We start from the raw sequence: 21,160 nt of genomic DNA, 5'->3' as shown, positions 1-21,160 counted from the left end.
TACAGATTATTAACCAGAGTTCAGAAGGAGTTCTTGGTTCCTACAGCCCACTCAGATCTGGGTCTAAACTATGAGAGTGGAAAAACATTTGTAAGTTGTGAAACCCGAATGTGCAGCCGTCAATCCTCTTCTATCTCTTTTGGACAGCGACATTAGGTTGTTGGGTCATTTCCAGCCCGAAAGGTGCCATTCACAGGAACATAAGAACAGGAGTAGGCCATTCAGCCCTTCGAGTCTGTCCCGCCATTCTATTAGATCATGGCTGATCTGTACTTCAACTCCATTTACTCACAAAAATTGGTCACTTCAATCCACGACCGTTTGTGGGACACTGCTGTGCGCAATTGGCTGCCGCATTTGCCCACATAATATGAAGTCAATTCACTTGACAGTATATTCTGTGAAGCGCTTGGAGACGTCTAGAAGACGTGAAAAGCGCTGTATCAAATGCAAGGATTATAATTTATTTTATTATTATATTAGTTTGAATTTCTGAATGACATAATCTTCATTAGAGTAAAGATTCTGTTCCAGAGGCTGGGCAAGTCTCTGCTTAAAATCATATCGTTAAAATGGTGCCTTTGTTGCAATAGATCACTCTGGTATCTGCTAGCAAAACATTCTTGCTTAGACAAAGGAAATTTCTGAAGGCACAGATCCTATTGTTCCTGGCAATGTTCACAAGTTAGAAACTTACAATTTTCAAAAAGGGAATTGGATAAATGCTTCAAGAAGCGAAATATTAAAGACTTTCAGGGAGTGATCAGAAAAGGAGGATTAGATTAGGTGACTCATGCGGAAAAAAACATTAGTGCATGCTTGATGGATCAGATGTCTTTGTGCAGTAATGTTCTTGGCACTATGAACTGCCAAAATCACCCTGAACCAAATGAGACCTTTAGGTTGCTTTAGTGAATGTGTATTTGAGCAGTGACTGTGTTACTAAATAGTCAGATCCTCTTCTCACATTTATTTGCAGATGTTGATGAATGTGCCACTGGGAGAGTAATGTGTCCACGACTCCGCAAATGCATCAACACCTTCGGAAGCTACTTCTGCAAATGCCATGATGGCTTTGAACTGCGATACTTTAATGGCAAATACCGGTGTGTAGGTAAGTCTACAAGATGCTACTTAACTCTGTCATTGAGGTTTAATGTGTGGTGCATCTTAATGGTGTTTCTTAATAATGTTCTTAACAGTGGAGACTCCTTCCAATAATAGGAAGTACTTCACAATGGCCAGTAGGACTCCGTTTCAATGGACCAATTGCTTCGGGTTGATCGGGCTGCCTATAAGAAACACCACAAATTAGACGTCGTTGTGTTTGTCAGCTGCAATGTTGTAGTGGGTTTCAGCTCGTTGCACAAAAATATCAAGGGTAGGTGCTCCTAGGACGTTTTTCTCACAAGTTTTTAGATGACGAATGATGTTAAGATGGAAATTCTTTCTGCCCCCCCCCCCACTCTTAATTATCTTCTCAGATGCTGACTTATGCTGGTTATGGTTTTGGGTGATGTCTTCCATTGGGTAACCTTTCACATATATGCAAATGAAACCCAACTCTACCTCTCGGCCTCCACCCTTGATATTCACTGCTGTCTCGTCTGCCTGTTCAGGTGGACATTAAAGATCCCATGGCACTATTCAAAAACAGAAGGGAGTTTCTTCCAGTGTTCAGGCCAACAACCCCCCAAACAAAATTGGTCATTCATTCCATGATTGTTTGTGGGACATTGCTGTGTGGACATAAAACGTACGGTTACTCCACTTCACAATATATCCCGTGGAACACTTTGGGACGTTCTTCTGACATGATAGGCACGACACCAGATGCAAGCAATATGATTATTATTATTATTGTAATTATGTTAGCCACCTGACCAAGTGAGTGGATCTAACAGGGGTAAGTGGTTTGCTTATTGGAAGAAAGTCCCTGGGTAAAAGCAATGAGCTTGCTGTTATTGTCCATTCCAGATATTGATGAGTGCTCCAGGAGAACACACAAGTGCAGTGCTTTTGCTGCCTGTCAGAACACACCAGGATCTTACAAGTGCAAGTGCTTCAGTGGTTACAAAGGCAGTGGTTATACCTGCACATGTACGTACATCCACCTCATTATCTTATATGATTGTTGTCCTGTAGCAGGTTGTGCACTGTTTATATAGTATTATTACAAAACAACAGATCCCATGTTATGTTGGAGGTGAATTTCGGGAGTGTGTTACAAAAAGAGAAGGGAGTTTCACTCTCCCGGCCAACAACGCCCAAATAAAATTGGTCACTCACTCCATGGCTGTTTGTGGGATGTTGCTGTGCAAAAATGGGCTGGCATGTTCGCCAACAAAAAACACAGTCACCATATTTTATATATCCTGTAAAGCGCTTTGGGATGATCTCCCAACGTGAAAGGCGCTATATCAAATGTAAGGATCATTATTATTATTAATTGAAATGTCGCAATGGTACATTTTGGACTTTGATGCTGTTCTCCACTGGACCAATGGAAGGAACCATCCCTATGGGAGCCAAACACTGTGCACAACTCGGTCAAGCGGGAATTCTCTTGTTATTCTGAAAAGGCAACATTTATTCACCATATTATGCAATCACATTCCTCTCTTTCTTACTCAGCACAGAGCGCCATATTTATCAATTTCCTTTCTCTGTTTATACAACCTTCTGTCTAAAAAAAGAGCCCTGGGCCTCTTCTCTTGGCAGTCTCACCATCATAATATCTTGCAAGATCTTCAATACAAATAATACTTCACTGAACTATTATTCACTGAGTGAGTCCTTTATTTGTAGCTCATGAGGAATCGGCTTGTTACTTGTTAACTTTTCGTAAGAGGTTTGCTGCCCTAGAGGCAGTGCAGAGGAGGCAGTGATCTTCAGTGATAGAGGAATGAGCTATGAGCAATAGTTACATAAGTCAGGGCGCTTCAGTACTAAACAAGACATTTCAGGAAGGACCTTATGTAAGATTCTAAATGGAATTGAGACAGTAAACCCCATGTAACATCTTCAATGTGTCAAAGCAGCAGATTCAAGATGGTTAAAGGTGTCAGGAAGTATTTCTCTACACAGAGTTAACCATTAGAATGGGATGCTAAGGTTGGGTGAGGCCAGGCGACTGGAGTTATACAAGTAGCAACTTGATGCTACAACAACAACGACAACAGCAGCAGCAAGATTACATTTGTATAGTGCCTTTCACATCGGGAGGATGTCCCAAGGCGCTGGACAGATTACAGCATTTCAGACCCAAGCTAGGGTTGGGGGTTAAGGGAGGGGAGGGGAAGGGGGGTGGCCGATGGCATGGTCAAAGAAGAGGGTCTTGAGATGGGACTTGAAGGAGGCTAAGGAGGGGGCGAGGCGGAGTGACTGGGGAATGGAATTCCAGAGGTTGGGGGCAGAGTGGCTGAAGGGTCTCCCGCCAATGGGAGGACTGTAGGATGGTTGTTCTGCCCACCAGGGGGATGAGATCAAATGGCTCAGATCCTTCTTCATCCAACCACTCGTGACCTTCTAATAAAACATGATTACTGATAGCCATGTAGTGAGTGACTTTCTCTCTCCTCCACCCCCAGCTTCGGTGCCCAGCCAGCAGTGTCAAATGTTTTGAGACGCCCTCCTGACATGAAGGGTGCTGTGTGAATGTAAATTGTGGTTTTGTATTGTAATCCAATAGGAGTTACTGTACTTGCCCACTCCCTTACCTTGTTCAGTGCTCCGGGACGCTACCCTGTGTGAAGGGCGCTATATAAACACAAGTTATTGTTGTTCAACATCTCAAAACCTACCTCTTTGACTGTCCCTTTGGTTATTTTCCCTCCCCACCCCTCTCATCTCCCACCACCAACTCGGGCCAAGCCAGAACTATTAGGTGCCTTCCCAATGTGAAAGGTGCTTTATCAATGTAAATTTGTATTGTTGTATTGTAACAAATAGGAACAGCAATTCTGGCTGATCCACTTGACCCCGCACCCCACCCCCAGCCCCCCCAACGTGGCCGGCCACTTATAGTGTCTGACTACAGTGTTGTCTGAGATCAGCTAACTCAGCATAGTTTTACATGAATAAATCTAATCTTTACATTTGATGTAACACCTTGTCACAACATCGAGACATCTCACAGCGTTTTATAGGTTTCATATGGATTTGAACCTTTGATCTGTCTGTGAGACCCAGTTTCACACAAGACAAAGACTTTATTAACCAAGGGGAAACTAAATCATATAGTTTCATCCAATACAATATCTAAAGCAAAAGTCAATGAAAAGCTTATAACAGTCTCTCTTGACCTTCTTCCTCTTGTTTAGATGACCCAAGGACAAATAAATTCCCATATTTACCGCCTGGCAACGGCAGAAATGAAACCAACGGTGGCATGAACTCCATCCCCAATGACAACAATGGGAACGTTAGAACGATAGCGCCCCCTCGCATCACAGTCACCCCTCAACATATCCCGAGGACACCAGAGGTCAGACCAGCCCCGACCACAGCCAGAATCACAACTACAGCTGGAGCCACAACCACAATCAGCACCACGACTGCCTTCACCCCCGCCGTGCCCTCAACCACAGTGAAATCTGTGGACAACAGGATCCATAATGAAGTGCCACCGCAAAGAGGAGATGTTTTCAGTAAGTTATCACTCATCTATTACTGAATTACATCAGAGAGATTGTAGAGCAATATGGCCTGGCTTGCCGTATTGCTACAGCGCATTGCTAGCCCTTGGTCAGATATCTACCATCACTACCTTCATGGTATAACACACACTGTTTCCACTGTGAGTTTTTCATGTTGACAGTGGAAGGGCTATGAGTTGTGTTACTCTGCAATTGTTTCTCAATGTGGGTATAGTGGGTAGCTCTGCCGTTTTCAAGCTCAGTGAGGATTGAAACACAAAATTTGTGGCAGGAACTACAAATTGAGGCTCTGCTGGGAACTAGAAATATGTCATGCTGAGCTGTGGGAATGCTGGGTTGATGCGATCTACTCCTGAAGCGGAGTTCCCACAGGTCAGCATGACATACAGCCATTGAGACACTGATATCTGAAAGTGGGAGAACGCCAGACTGCCTCTGAAAGTGAACCCCATGTTGTATTCACAACTTTAATGGGATGCAAATTGATACATGGCCATGAAGGGTGCTATATAAGTGCAAGTTGGTGTTTTGTATGTGGGAGTCTATTTGCAAATGGTACCAATAATGTGTTTTAGACCTGACTCTGAGCAGACAGTCAACACATGATTCCCTTTTTACAGCACTGTAAACTAGAGCGATCTCATGCCACATTCTTTAGTATAGGATGAAAGTTTTTAATATATATCCTGTTTTCATTTTGTTCTTCATATTTTACTTCCTTCCCCTTGTCTTCTTTCTGTTTTAACCCAATCACTTTCATCTTTTTTCTAATTATTTTCTCTTCTTTCTTGTTCTTTTTAACCCTTCCAAATCTTCACAACTTTGGGTCCTTTGTGTTTTTTTACTTCTGTTTTTTTTGCTTTTGCTCACTGGCTGTGTGTTAGTCTGGCTTAGTTGGTAACACTCTCGCCCCTGAATCAGCAGTTGTAGGTTCAAGCCCCACGTCAGGATTTAGAACTTGTATAGTCTTAGCTGACTAGTTAATTGCATTGCTAGGGCTATACTGCATTGTTGGAGAAGCCATCATTTGGATGAGATGTTAAATTTCGCTCTGGTCTGCCTGTCCAGGTGGATATTAAAGATCCCATGGTATGATGTGAAAAGTGAAGGGAGTTTCTTCCGGATTGAGTGGATTCGATAGTTGTGAATTGCAACGTACTATCCTCATGTCACGAGGCTTTGCCTCAGATCAGAAGAGCACTGTTACTACCATGTTGTCATGTCACAAACCTTCAAATAATCCTTTGTCAGACACACCATATTGTATTCAGAACAACAACAGCAAAATTACATTTATAGAGCGCCATTCACGTCGGAAGGATGTCCCAAAGCGCTGAGAACTTCAATTGGATGTAAACAGATACATAACCTTTGATGCATATCTTCTGTTGTGGCTGCTGAAACACCCACCCTCATCATACAACATAAAAACAACAGAACCGTTCCTTAACCATTTTTTATCTCACATAGTGCAAGGTATACATTAAGGAATACTGCAAATTTTGCCCCAATAAGAAAAACCCAGTAGCAGCATTAGAAATATGTTAATGCCCATAGATATACAAACATATTAAATTATAGGGAGGTTCAAAAGGACTGGACACATTTAAGCCTCTGTCACGTAAACTGGTAGAAAATATAGAAAGACATAGCTCTCAGGGTGTACGTTTGCTGTCTGTCAGCAAGTGTAATCCATATAATCTGCAAATAGACCAGCAACTCTCTGACATTCTCATATATACTTTCTACCTCAGTGCAGGCTCTGGGTTAGGCAAAGTTAACCTGAGTCAGGCTGAGGGAAACTGCTCGGAGCATAGATTGTTGTTTCCACACCGACTTGGATTATTGGGGGCAGTGATAGGATTGTCAGTCTCTGGCCAGCACATGGCCTGTCCACAGGGAATCGGGGAGCAGGGGGGAAGTCAGGGACAAGCCAACATATGTTGCCTTCTCCTTGACTTTTCTCTTGAACTCCCTTCTCTCTTCTCTTTTGCTGGTGGGAGACAGAGTACTGTTTCTATCCTCATCTGAGATAAGAACTATCTTTGAATGGAATTGATGTGAAGGGCTGAGGCAATCTCCTGCTTGTCTGCAGCAAAAATATTGACAATAGCAACTTGCATTTATAAAGTGCCTGCCCTTCACTCAGATGGTGCTTTGGCTTGTTGACATTTTGATATGCCACACCACTGGATCTCTGCAAACCATTTTACCCTTTTTAAAAATCTTGGCCAATTTTCTCCTCTTTCTCTTGCAACTGTTTCTTATTTTGTTTTTCCTTTACACTTATACTGGGCTACAGTTCCATACGCCTCTCCCACACGTCCAATACCCATGAGTGAGGCTTGACAGTGAGTTTCAGCAGATGTTTGGGTGATATAACATCCAAGCCTGATGCTGTCCTAGCCTGAGGTCTGAAATCCCAGCTCGTCTACGCTATAAAACCATCTTGTTTTAACATTTAAGACCATGAAAGATTGTGGAACATTCTTCAATTCAAGTCATATTTTCATTGGAACAGAGAAGGTTCGTTCAGGGGAACCTGATGGAGGTGTACAAAATTATGAAGTGTTTTGACAGGGTAAGTAGGGAGAAGGTATTTCCATTGATAAGGGAGTCAGTGCCTAGGAGATAAAGGGATACAGGTATAAGATAGCCACAAAAACAGTAAGAGGATAACGTAGAAGAAACTTTTACACCCAGAGTGTGTTTGGGATATGGAATGCCCTTCCGAGTAGGGTGGTGGAGGAAGAGGCCATTGTAGCTTTCAACAGTGAAGTAGATAGGCATATGAAAGAGAGAGTTTGAAGGGGTATAGGGTTAAAGTGGGGAGGTGGGATTGAATTGATCTCCTTGCTATCTGAGCCGGTGCAGACCCGATGGGACAAATGGTCTCTTTCTGCGCTGTAGCTTTCTATATTTCTGTTTCCATGTCATGGTTTGGGAACCTGCTCCCTCCAAATTAGGACTGAGTTACAAGAATTTTCCACACTTCTACTCTGCACCGTATTAATTTTTAAAATAAAGTGGATAAGACTTGGCAGCATTACAGTATTCTAACGTCCGGTCATGCAAACCTTTGGCAAGTGGAGGGGGTGGGGGGTGGTTGATCAAGAGTGAGAACCCTGGCCGGTTAACCCCTTCGTAATCAAAATAACCAATTCTAAATACCTATTGTCACCTCAGCCAACCCAACACAAACTAGAATTGGTTTGAACCTCTGACTAACTGGCATGCATGGCTTAGGGTGTCTACCCACTATCAAGGGAGCTGAGTTTTACTTGTAAGCAAAAGTACTTCTCTGCCTTGCCATTAACATCTGTAGCCAGACTTTGCCTGCTCCTTGCTGTGTTCCATTTGTCCTCAAGTGCTGTTTCCTTGTGCCACTCTGCACTTTCCTTTTCTTTAACGTGACGCCCACGGCAGCTTGTTTTGTTTTCCCTCCACCTGCCAACAAGCCAAAAATGTGTGCCTGACAAACAGTAAAGGTCAGAGAACACGTTCCAAGAAGCGTGTGAAATGCTTTGTCATACTGCGGAAAGGGAAGATAATCACGGAGCTGAGTGACTCTGTTAGCAGTTTAGATCATCCCTGTCTCTGACTGGACTTAGAGCGGCAACTTCTTAAAGTCAAAGACGACAATAGAACAGGACTTGCTTCCAACCAATGTACAATATTTAAATCTTAAACTAAGTGCAGAGTAAAGCTGTCTCTTCCTTGCCCTGGCAATGTGTCTTACTCCCAACCACAATGCACCAGTGTGACACAACCCATCCTAATGGCCTCTCCGAGTGAAACAAAGAAACAGTATTGAATTTAGGAATTTTGCTCCTGGTAGACCCATGACCAGTAGAAACTAGCTGCAAACTATCTTTTTGGCAGTTTTTACAGGTTCATCTGTCCTTTAGATGAGACGTTAATCTGAGGCCCTGTCTCAGGAGAACTTTAAAGATCCCATGGGACTATTTGAAAGAGAAGGGAGCTTCTCCCAGTGTCCTGGCCAACAATCCCTCAGATAAAATTAGTAATTTGTGACCAAAATGTTAAGATTATTATTACAGAGGAAGGCAACATTCACGCTGCCATTTGGGGTTGGATTGGAAGCTAGTAATGAGAGCGCAAAAATTTTATAAACTACAATGTTACCGAATATCCCTGACATTTTTAATGGTTTGTTTTAACTCCCTTTCGCCCACAAAATAATCAAATCTACATTACAATGTATTCTGTGAAGCCCTTTGGGACATCTCAATGATGTGTTTCATCTATATAAAGCGCTATATAAAATGCAAGGATAATTATTATTATTGTAATTTGGTTCCGTGGAAACACCACTTGCCACTTGGAATGTAATGCTTAAATCTCAGGAAAAGTTAAAGTAACTGGAAAAGCTAAATCTTTACAGAAATTGGTGCCATTTACTTTCTCGGATTCAATTAACCTCAGGGTCCTAGATTATAAAAACGTTCATCAACTTAATTTCCATTCACCCATTAGATTTAAGAATTTCAGTTGAGATCACAAGGTTGCTGTCGTGTTGTGTCCATGTCACTGGGCAATTGTCTGCTTTTTGCAATGCTTCTCAATTCCCATGGAAAATGGGTTTCTCCTGGCCAACAATCCTCCAGGTAAATCATCTTCCACCTCACAGCTCTATCCCAGAACTTCCTTTTGCCTACAAAAATAGTTACGATACTTGACTGTAATTTCTGAGATGGTTGAACATGAGAAGGTACAGTGAAACCCTGTTATGACATGCTTCATTACAATGCAGGTTTGCTTTCAGGCAGGAGCTTATTGGTCCAGTTTTACGCATGCTAAAGCAACAACAACATCAACACAATTACATTTGTGAAGCACCTTTCGCGTCGGAGGATGTCCCAAGTCGCTGAGCAGTCGGGGATCAGGACCCAAGCATGATTGGGGGCAGGATTGGGAATAAGGGAGGGCAGAGAGGTAAGAAGGCAGTTAAAGGCACAGTCGAAAAGGAGGGTCTTCAGTCGTGCCTTGAAGGTGGCGAGGGAGGGAACAAGGCAAAGAGATTGTGGAATGGAGTTTCAAAGGGTGGGGGCAGAGAGGCTGAAAGCCCGGCCGCTGATAGTAGGGTGGGTTGGACAGGAGACATGGAGCAGGCCGGAGCCTTCTGAGCAGAGGGAGTGGACAGGTTGATAGGGGGGCAGCAGTCAGAGAGGTAGGAGGGGGCAAGGCTGTGGAGGGCCTCGAAAGTGAGGAGAAGGATTTTGAATTCTATCCTCTGAGGGATGGGAAGCCAGTGGAGCCGGGCGAGGGTGGGGTTGATGGGGTCACAGAGCCTGGTGTGGGAGAGGACACAAGCTGCAGAGTTCTGGATGATCTGCAGCTTTGGAGGGAAGAGTCGGTGAGCCCAATAAGGAGGGAGTTTCCGTAGTTGAGCCTTGAAATGATGAATGTGTGTATGAGGTTATTGGCAGCCTGAGGGGTGAGGCAATGGCGGAGTCGGGCAATGTTGTGGAGGTGGGGGAAGGCAGAATGGGTTACGGCACGGATATGGGGGAGAAGGACAGTTGAGGATCGAACAAGACGCCCAGGTTCCTGACTGGCTTGGTGAGCTGGAGTGTGCTTCCGTAGATGCTGATGCTGCCAGTGCCTGAGGTGCGGAGGCGCTGGTGCGAGCCAGTCAGGAGAGCCTCCGTCTTGCTGACTTTCAGCTGTAGAAAGTTGACTTTCATCCAGGACAGAAAGCAGTGGCTATCTTCCACATCACCATGTTGCTGTCACTATCACAGAAGTGGCAATGCACAAGTTAAACTACTCATGCTCTGTTATAATTTGGGATTTGATGGACTTCCTGCACCACATTATAACTGGGTTTGACTGTCTTTGTTCTTGGTACTGGGAAGGTTGTGTCACGGAGAATGACCAAAACACCTCAGCACTCATACTGAGTTAGCCCTGCTCTCGGAAACGCAAAGTATGTGTGAGCTTTGGGCCTTTTACATTTATGACAGAACATCCCCCAATAGCTCAAGGTCAACGTGGCTAGTGCCTTGACATTTGTCCTCTTCAAGCGAAGGCACCCCTGAGTATCAACATGGAATTGGCAGATGAAAGAAATCCATCAAATCCCAAATGGCTTATAACGGAGCATGTGTAGTTTAGCTTGTGCATTGCTGCTTCTGTGACATTGACGACAACATGATGACCTGGAGGTTGGCCACTGTTGTAGCACATATAAAGCTGGCAAGCAAAGAAGTACAGAGTGACAATAACCCAAACAGTGAGCTAGGAGGGATGGTGAATTTGGAAGTTTCTTCTGGACAAGGGTAAAAACATTCTAACCATATCTGGCATGCAACTAGTGACATTTAAGTTCTTAAGTAAAAGCTGGCCCTCAGCTGAACCCCAGCCACAGATTAGAGACAGACCAGCAAGTCAGAATGAGCTGGCACCCAGCCTTGTACATTTACTGTTGTACCCGGGCTGTGGCATTCCATTCCAGGTTAATTCCAGCCTTAACAGCTTGTGGCCTGATTCTAAAAGAAACCACAGCATCGATAGAGTGATATCAATGGTCAGAAACGGAAAGAGCTGTTCTCTCCATCGTTCCAGCCCTGCTGATATTTGTGCGTAGGCCACTGATCTCCATATCTGCCACTGGAATTTTGGCAGCCACGGTGCACAGCATGTTTCAATACTAAAGTCAGGAACATAAATAGAATTATGGCTCAGCTCGAGACCTTTTGCCAAGGATTTTTTTTTGGATAGGTAGTGGTGTTCTCGTTGCATGGTTTATTTCAATATTATTGTTAATTCTTTCAATTCTTCCATCAAACTAAGTCAGAACAATGGTGCACGCAAAAGCAATGGCCAACAATGGTATCGATGCTTTCTCTGCTGAAACTATGTAATGGACTGGCCTTGCTTCTGCGGTGTCCAGAGGAGCCTAATAATAATAATAATAGCCTAATAATAATAATAAAGGGGGAGGTCCAACTAACTTTATAAAATAATATCTTTGAACATGCATTTGTAGTGCTGTTATGTAAGACGATTAGGCTGAAAGTATTTAATAATTCTGCCATGTAAAAAATGTGAAGTGTGATATAGTATTTATAGACTTTGGCACGTCTGCTCTGCACTGTCTGCTCTGTTTGCGAAGTGAATTTTTCCTCGTGAATGTGTCAGGCAACTCCCCTGGTGCCAAGTTTGATAAAGGCAACACCTTACGCAGGTGGATCAGGAGGTCACGGATCAACCAAAGCATTATATGGGTTATAGATAGGCTCAGGGTCCCTGGGTTAGGAGGAGAAAAATGAACCAAGGCCTCCCTGTTCCTGGTGCTCTCCGTAGATCCCGGCTAGAAAGTGCACATGAGTGAATGTCAGTTCAGGACAGGCTGTGATGAACTCTGTGATGTTAGCTTTGGCCAAAGAGCCTCCAAAAACTCACTGTCAAAGCTCAGACACAAATCATGGCCACTTGTTACTGGGGAATATTCAGCATAAATGGAACTGTAACTCAGTAGAAGGGATAAGGAATCAAACAGCTTTAGATGGAGACAGGTGGCAATTGACAGAGGCAAAAACTTTGGTTTTTCAATGAAAAGCCATGTAACCCCATCTATTTGCACGGAAACGTCAGCAGACAATTGTTATAGTATTATATTCTTCCCCTCTCTCAGGCCTCCTGAGGTGTAATAAAAGCTGGCTCTGGGTCAGTCTAATCCCCATTGTAACCTGCAATGAGCGTGAGTTGGTTGGTTTAGATGTTCACCCTTTGCATTGAGAAATTCCACCTGTCTCTAAATTTACAGTATCATCCAATTCAATCTTCGCTTTGAAGTCGGTTTTCTGTAGTGAAGAAACTTACAAAAAGGAAAAAAAGAAAATGAAAGCTACATTTATGAGGAGGTCAAATTCTAGTCGCTTAAGATGCTTCACTCATTGGGGAGAAATTCCACCTGTTTTACTCTCGAGGAAACAGGTGGAATTTCTCCCCACTTCTCTCTGCCTGACACCCTTCATGATACAAATGGATAGACTGCAAGAACTACGTTGCTAGCTCACTGGTATAATAGGTATTTTGTTAAAAAAATAAGGTCAAAGCACCATCATCGTCACATATTAGGGCAGAGCAATGGGAACTTCATGTAGCTAATTCTACAGCTCTGATGCATCCGACATATGTGCCAGGTTTCCCCAAAGCACCACTTTAAGAGTGGCTGAAATCAGTGAGATTCCTCGGGATTTCTTGGTCTCACTCTGGTCACCTATAATTGCACTCTGGAACCCTGACAGTGTGTGGAATACTTGATGTTGTGTACAACAGTGACTCTTAACACTGAGGAACATAAAATGCTAACCCCCTCTCACTGCATTCCCCCTGCTCCCCCGCCCCCCCGCCTTTCCCTGCCACTCCCCACCCACAGAAAACATTTTAAGTTGAGTGACCAGTCGTTTCCAATATAAATAATAATAATTCTTGCATTTGATATAGCTCCTTATCACATTCTCGCAACTTCTCAAATTGCTTCACAAGATGTAGATCGACTGTATTTTGTAGGCAAAACGGGGCAGCCAATTGCACACAGCAATGTCCCACAAATGGAGCGAGTGACCAAGTTTATTTGGGGAATTATTGGCCAGAGCACCGGGACAAACTCCCTACTCTTTTCAAATAATGCCATGCGATCTTTAACATCCAAATGAACAGTCAGATCAGACTTCGGTTTGATGTCTCATCCGAATGCAAATCCCCCACCCGAGCCCTGCATTGGAGATTCAGCTTAGACTTTGTGATTCCAGGTCACACAATTTTGTGCCTCAGAGGCAAGAGTGCAAACCACTGCATCAGGTTGACACGCTAGAATATGCTAAAAGTTTATATTTAGTAAAAAAAACCTGTGTTAAAGCTACAGTGCTGCTCAATGTTGCTCAGTGATCCGTGGATTGCATGTACCAATTGGCAATTATGGATGAGTGGGGGAAAATTAAAGGGATGCTTTGCAGGCTTGTTGTCTGAGTCTAGCCTGCTCGGTCTGGCGTAATGAAAGGGATACTGTCTCTGTAAGAAAAAGAAGACTGTAAGCTGTAGAGTGGAAAAGTCTTTGTTCTCCACTCCGTTTACCAGTGACATAATTACCCTTGTATGACTGTCTGAACACCATTAGCCTTTTAACTGCCGCTAACAGCTCTTCATTCATTCATCCGCAGTCCCACGCCAGCCCGGAGGGAACGGAGCTTTGATTGGGCTCCTTGACATTGAGAAAGGGATTACTGCAGAGGAAAATGATGCAAGGGACGATCAAGGTAATTCTTCAGATCCTGTCATTTATGTGCTGTTTAGAGTTGGCTATGCTTCCAGCTATGTCAAGTTAAACCACACAATCCAAGCAATGCGGATGTCTTACCCATGGGGTTGGTTAGACACTGGACAGTTTTACTGGGAGGGGTTCAGACTATCTCATGGATGTGCTTCACTTGAGCACTTGTTTAACAGTTGTTATTATTTCAACAAGTATTAAATAATAATCTGACCAAAAAGTTGTCACACTTTTACAATGTCTAATAAAGTCTCAAAGAAATGATGATATTTTTGTTTGTTTTGGGATAATAGGGTAGTTACCATGACTTTTTGGACACCCTGCAAAACTGCATGTAGTTGTTGTTGATCCCTGTGATCGTCCCTTTCGCCCTCCAGTTAGTTCATTTTATTGTCGTGCTTATCACAATTGGAATCTTGTCAGTGTCGCTCTCTTTTCAGACAGAAGCTCTAGCTCCCTTCATCTGACATCTGGAAGAATCCACACTTGTCTACAATGTTGGTGGAATCCGTTCCCTTTCACTTTACTTTGAAGCAGAGTTTCCACTCCCGAGAAGCACATAAACCAGACGGTGTGTCGTCACCATTCAGTGACATTGTATTGACGTGCTGATAAATCCAAACTTTGCTCTTGTAACTGATGTACAGAAACTCTAGATGCCCCTAGCACTTGAATCCGAAGATTGCACTTATTTGTAGCAGAATATTTCTGGGGGCAGATCGATTTTCATTATGATCACAGCAATCCTTCCTAGTGCTGTAGTTATATGATGGCCAACTTAAACCCATTTAAAATAAATAGATTCCAGCTAAACTTTTAACTTTTAAGTGAGATCAGAAAGTTATCTTGATCGGGGAGAAGAAAAAAGTCTGAAGTGAACCACAGTTGAAAAGATCACTTTCTCTTCTTGCCTAAGGCTAACTTGATACACAGCATCTAGGTCTGAATGAGATATCACCAGATTACCCTCAGCTAATACTTTGAACGGTTACTACACTCCCTTATGACAGATATAAGTTTAACAGTTTGGAAATCGGTAGCAAAAGAGTACAGGCTCAGAGAAGTAATGGTCAAAAATTAATTTAGCTGAACAAGAATGAACTTCGATATGGCCTTGTTATTCTAAGCTTATACTCCAGTGCAGTGCTGGGGGATGTTGCATTGTCGAAGGTGCTGTCCTTCAAATGAGCTATTAAACTGCCTGTTTAGGTGGATGATAAAGAGCGCATGCACTATTCGAAAAGAGAAGGGAGTTTCTCCTGGTGTCTCGGCGAACAATCCCCCAAATAAAATTGTTCACTCATTCCAAAGCTGTTTGTAGGAAATTGCTGTGTGCAAATTGGCTGCCCACAAATATACAGTCCACATAGTAAATCCTGTGTAATACTTTGTGACGTCCTCCTGACATGAAAGTTGCTATTCAAAGTGCACAAATTATTATTATTATAATCAACAACAATGAAAAATTTAGCTATAAATGTAAATTGTTATCGTTGTTACAGATGCTGAACAGCATTGAATTACATTTGTATAGTGCCCTTCATAGAATCATAGAATTTTACAGCACAGAAGGAGGCCATTCGGCCCATCATGACTGTGCTGGGTCTTTGGAAGAGCTACTCAATCAGTCCCACGCCCCCGCTCTTTCCCTATTACCTTGCAAATATTTCCTCTTCAAGTACCTATCCAATTCCCTTTGAAAGTTGTTTTTGGATCTGTTTCCACCACCCTTTCAGGCAGTGCATTCCAGACTATAACAACTCTCTGGGTAAAAAAAATTCTCCTTATCTGCCCTCTAGTTCTTTTGTCAATTATCTTGAATCTACAGTGGAGTCCTGTAGCTCAGTGGTTAGAGCACTCGCCTGGCAAGGGAGAGACCTGAGTTCAATTCCAGTCAGGGCGAAACCTTGGGCAAGTTTCCTTACTCCACACAGAGCCTAATAATAATCCCTCCAAAACCAAAAACAATAATAAAAAATTGGTCATTTTCAATCTACGACTGTTTGTGGGACATTGCTGTGCGCAATTGGCTGCCGCGTTCGCCCACAAATATACAGTCAATTCACTTTACAGTGTGTTCTGTGAAGCGCTTTGGGTCGTCCTCCTGACGTGAAAAGCGCTATATCAAATGCAAGGATTATTATTATTATCGATGTCCATTGATTACCAACCACCTGCCACTGGAAATAGTTTCTCCCTATCTAATCTATCAAAACCCCGGATAAATTTGAACACCTTATTTTGAAAATCTCCTCTTAACCTTCTCTATTCTAAGGAGAACAATCTCATCTTCTCTAGTCTCTCCACATATCTAAAGCCCCTCATTGCTGCTACAATTCTGGTAAATCTCATCTGCACCCACTCAAAGGCCTTGATATCCTTCCTAAAGTGTGGTGCCCAGAATTATAATATAATAATAATCCTTGCATTTTATATAGTGCTTTTCACATCTTCTAGACGTCTCAAAGTGCTTCACCCCATATACTGCCAGGAATCGAACCCAGGTCTCTCACTTGCAAGCCAAGTGCTCTAACCCCTGAGCTACAGGAATTGGACACAATACTCCAGCTGAGGCCTAACCAGTAACTTATAAAGGTTTATATCGGGAGGACGTCCCAAGGCACTGGACAGTCAGGGATATGGACCCAAGCAGGGGGATGGGATCAGGAGGGGTAGAGGGCAGGGAGGTAGGGGTAGAGGGTGGCCAAAGGTTTGGTTAAACAGTAGAGCAAGGCGAAGGGACTGTGGGATGGATTTCCAAAGGGTTTGGGGCAGAGATACTGAAGGCCCAACCGTCCATGATAGGTTGGGCCGGATGGGAGACGTGGAGGAGGCTGGATGGAGCCTGCTGAAATCTGAATTCGTGGAACGGATTTCAAATTTCTAAAACTGGGATAATGCAAGTTGAAAAGGGGAAGAGTTGTTGATAAATCAATTTGAAGAATTCAACCAACTGTAGACTTTTGGAAGTCAGTTTGAGGGTGAAAGTGAGTGAATGGAGCTGAAGCAAACAAACTGCTGAGTTCTTGTGATTTCTGTTCAGGTTTAGACGATGTGCACAACAGAAATCTCTTAACTGTATCTTTGACTTCCAGTATGCTTGTGATCATGCACCCTCTTTATACAGCACAGTTGTTTATCAGATCAGATGGACCGAAGGACCTTCCATTTGATCTTGTTTTTGCATCAAATTAAAGCCCGCATCTAAAAGCAAGTAGGTTTGAAACCCATCATATCATTCCTGAGCCCTGCTTCCATAACTACCTCAGGGGGTGATTTCAAAGATCAAATTGCTGCACCTGGTGCAGAATAAATCCCATTTAGACCTGAGAGTGCCCCAGAGTGTGAAGGATCTTTGACTTCTGTCAGATCTGACGTGCTGCCGTTTACCGTTTATGGTCAGTACCGTTTACAGACAAATTTAAACCTTTAACAGTTTTACATACGTGCATTTAATCAAAAACAGTGAGCTCATCCAATGCACTACCAGGCAGCTTTCATTAAACACATGATAATCTCAACCAGATCTTTTGTGTAAGTGTGTAAATGTTTTTGGGTTCTATATTTTTTCTTCCAAGTTACACAGAGTAAGAAAAGCTCCAGGTTCGACCCTTAGGTTTGTGCCACATTAATTGACCTCAGCCTGGGTGGATGAAGATAGAGGATAGTGTGATGCTCGCCACAGTTGTTTAACTCCAGGTTTTGGGTTCAAGCCCCATGTCGGGACCTGGAACTCATATAGTCTAAGCTGACACTCCAATATAACACTGGAAAGTGCTGCAATGTCAGAGGTGCTGTCCTTCGGGTGAGACGTTAAACTGAGACCCTCCGTGTTCAGCTGAACTTTAAAGATCCCATGGCACTGTTCAAAAAGAGAAGGGAGTTTCTACAAGTGTTCCGGACAACAATGTCCCAAGGAGCTAAATAGTAATGGCTTGGCACCCTACTTCATCAGTGATGAAGTCTAATGTAGGATGATTTTTACATTAGATTTTTCCTTAATAAGGACTTGAACATACATAATAATAATTAGAAGAATCCTTGTATTTGATACAGCGCCTTATCACGTCTTCTGATGTCTCAAAGCACTCACAGATTTTACAATGAATAAAGTGAATTGACTGTATATTTTGTGGGCAAAACACGGCCACCAATCGTGCACAGCAGTGTCCCACAAACCGTCTTGGATTGAGTGACCAAATTATTATTATTATTTTTTTAAGGGATTATTATCCCTGGAAAAGTGATCCGTGAATCGACTAACAATCAGGTTCCTATTTATTGCAAGGTAAAACAGAGGCATATGGAGTAAGGAAACTTGCCCAACGGTTCTCCCTAGCTGGGAATTGAGCTCAGGTCTCTCGCTTGCGAGGCGAAAGCTCTAACCACTGAGCTACAGTAAAACAACCTTGGTGTCTGACCTACACTTGCAATGCTTCATTCTCTCAGCTTTTATTAATTACGGCGTAGATTTTTAAAAAAAAACTCATTGGAAAATCTTGCCATTAACATCTGTAGCAAAATATTCGCAGCCAGTTGTTCTGAAAAGTAAAGCTGCCCCAAGCCTCGCTAATGATCTGACAGCTGCACCTTCAATGCAAAGGATCCATAGAGTGAATGACTGGTGTTTGCTGTTTGTTTGCAGATATCTTGGTGAGCAGCTGCAATTTCGACCACGGTATGTGCGGATGGACACAGGAGAAAAGAGCAGACCTGCATTGGGAGCGGGTTCTCTCACCCTTAGGTAACTCAATATCATTCAACTTGGTTTTAACCAGTATTTGTTTTGCCGACAATACCTCTAGGTGGGCAGAGCAACCGGCTTCATCAAGAATAAAAAATATAAAATAAAGGACTGTTCTTGAAGTTGGTATTTTGATATTTCTTGAATATTCTAACTTTAACAGGTCTGCAGGTGACATAAAGCTTCCAGGCAGGGTCAGCTGGGAGTGAGATAGTTACATTCTTACACGCTGCCCACCAGCACTTCGACATGTGCAGTGTCCCACAGTAATTTACGGCAATATTGTACAGATAACCTTTATCTAACCTCGACTTCCCTTAAGCTGAACATTTATCATTTGTCATCCGCAGTATCCCTTAGGGCTGTGCTTTGCTTCTCTATAGTGATAGCATCACTGAAGCTAGTTTGGACACATGCAATAATAAAATTGAACTAAGTGGAGATTTTCAAGATTAAGGCAATTTTCTGCTACCAGTTTCAATAGATGAATATCACATTGAATCCCTGTTGTTTTCATATGTCACACCAAATCTCACTGGATAAGGTATGCACAGAATAATTAAGTGGACACTGGGCTATGCAAGCCTATTGCCATCTCTTAGCGATCAAACAGCTTTACTTTACAACACTAGTTACCGATCTCTCGCTTTCCCACACTCTTTCCCTATTTTATTATGCACCTATCGTTGTCGTTACTTTGAATTTTCTTCTTATGTTTATGTTTCTGCCATATGATCCTCATCCAGACTTACCCCAAATTCTCTTTTCCCATTCTCCTACGATCTACAGGCTTTTAAAATAAGGTTTGGCATCACCTAATTGCTATATCTATCTCTGTTATAAATGTTGCCTTTGCTTCTCATTCCCATTATATATGGATGTTGATTTCCCCTCTCACCCCTGTTATAGATGTTGTCCTTCTCTCCTCTCACCCCATTACAGATGTTGTTTTCCCTCTGAGTAATTCTACTATACATGCTACTTCTCTGTTTCCTCATTCCATACTCCCTTTGGGAATACTGCATATTTTGGAAATGTTTTTGTTGTATGTATAATCACCATATGTTTTGTGATGCTTTGCAGATGACATAGTGCATTATGAATTACAAGATGCATTATGAATTTGTATATACATAGATTGATGGTCTTATGCACTTCAAGACCTTGCATTACATCATTGCTGTGGTTATGGCTTGAAAGGGGCTTAGCTTGAGCAAGCAAAGTACATTAAGGGGCTTATTGGGTAGATTAGAGCAGTGCATGGTCCCTCTGAGTGTTTTGGTGGGCAGTGTTGTGCTGACATTTTTCTATTCATCAGTTGGTCAAAACCTCCCTTTAGCTACCATATATGGCCTGTGGTTAGAGTGTTGGGTTGGTTTATCTGCAGTAAGGAGACCTACTTATATGTCAGGTTATTTTGAAACTGACCCTTATTTTCTGAAACAAGTGAGTATTTAGGGTCTTTGTTGTCAACCGGGTGTTTCGTCTGCCTGGAATTGAACCCAGGTGTCTCGCTTGCAAGGCGAGTGCTCTAACCACTGAACTACAGGACTCCACAATACTCCCCTGTCTGATATTTAGCATTTAGTTAAACTATCCACCGGCATAAATGGGCAGCTGCACTCAAATGCTCACTTAGGTAAATTAACTACATTATTTTGGGGGGTGGTGGGACAGCCTGACACATGTGGAAACCCATCACCATGCTTACGAATGTCCAAACCAAACTGAGAATTCCATGCATCCACCTGAAATTCCAGAGGTAGATTGTTGGAATGATATGCACACACTCTCCCTGAAGGGACGCATCTTGCTTACCTAATTCTGGAAAGTATTAGGCGCAGGTTGGCAAAAGCCAAATTAATTTAATGAATTAAATTAAATAATAGCACAATGAAAGCTATCTTTAGGAAGGTCTGTGTTGATGCTGGCGGAGCAGTACCAGAGCTTTCTCACCAGCTGACCTTGTATTCCAGAGAGGAATCTATTCTGAATTCCCTTTAGAACACAAAGCATAGTGTAAGCAGAGGTGAACCAGCTTCAGGTGCCACAATGCGAATGGTTCTTTGGTTAGAGGCGATGTATGGATCCTACACTAGATCAGCAGACTATTAATATCTCCTTGACAGAAGATCACTGGAGGACAGCTATTATTTAAAGGTATGCAAAACCAATTAAGTGAGACAGCAAGAGACCATTGAGGGCAGGGAGATGCAGTGACAAATCATGATGATTGACACACTGTCTGGGGTCTGAGTATCCAGCTACATGCCCTCCACTCAACATGATGTGGACAGTGATAGATGGGAATGCTGAAGAAAGTCAACATTCCCAATTCAACATCTTTGGAGAAGTGCCTGGAGAATGGCTGCAATGCAGCCTTGGATATCTGTGTGCTCAGAGCAGCACAGAACAGCTCAGACAACAGGAAAGAACTAAAAGGGCATTCACTCCAAC

The 21,160-nt window shown here is 42.8% G+C and overlaps 1 protein-coding gene across 2 annotated transcripts in view; it reads left to right on the top strand.

The window, feature by feature from the left end:
* The window catches only part of npnta (nephronectin a), a 52,170-nt gene that overhangs the window by 25,680 nt on the left and 5,330 nt on the right, over positions 1 to 21,160 (top strand). For both annotated transcript variants that reach the window (XM_007908834.2, XM_042345372.1), the window contains 5 exons: positions 980 to 1,114; positions 1,978 to 2,100; positions 4,323 to 4,649; positions 13,850 to 13,945; positions 18,605 to 18,703. In XM_007908834.2, coding sequence (XP_007907025.1) covers positions 980 to 1,114; positions 1,978 to 2,100; positions 4,323 to 4,649; positions 13,850 to 13,945; positions 18,605 to 18,703 — 780 coding nt within the window. The remainder of the gene's footprint in view (positions 1 to 979; positions 1,115 to 1,977; positions 2,101 to 4,322; positions 4,650 to 13,849; positions 13,946 to 18,604; positions 18,704 to 21,160) is intronic.

The sequence above is a fragment of the Callorhinchus milii genome, unplaced genomic scaffold, assembly GCF_018977255.1.
Source record: "Callorhinchus milii isolate IMCB2004 unplaced genomic scaffold, IMCB_Cmil_1.0 Scaffold43, whole genome shotgun sequence".
Taxonomy (NCBI): domain Eukaryota; kingdom Metazoa; phylum Chordata; class Chondrichthyes; order Chimaeriformes; family Callorhinchidae; genus Callorhinchus; species Callorhinchus milii.
Note: the sequence above shows the minus strand (reverse complement) of the source record. Positions and strands in the feature narration are given on the sequence as shown.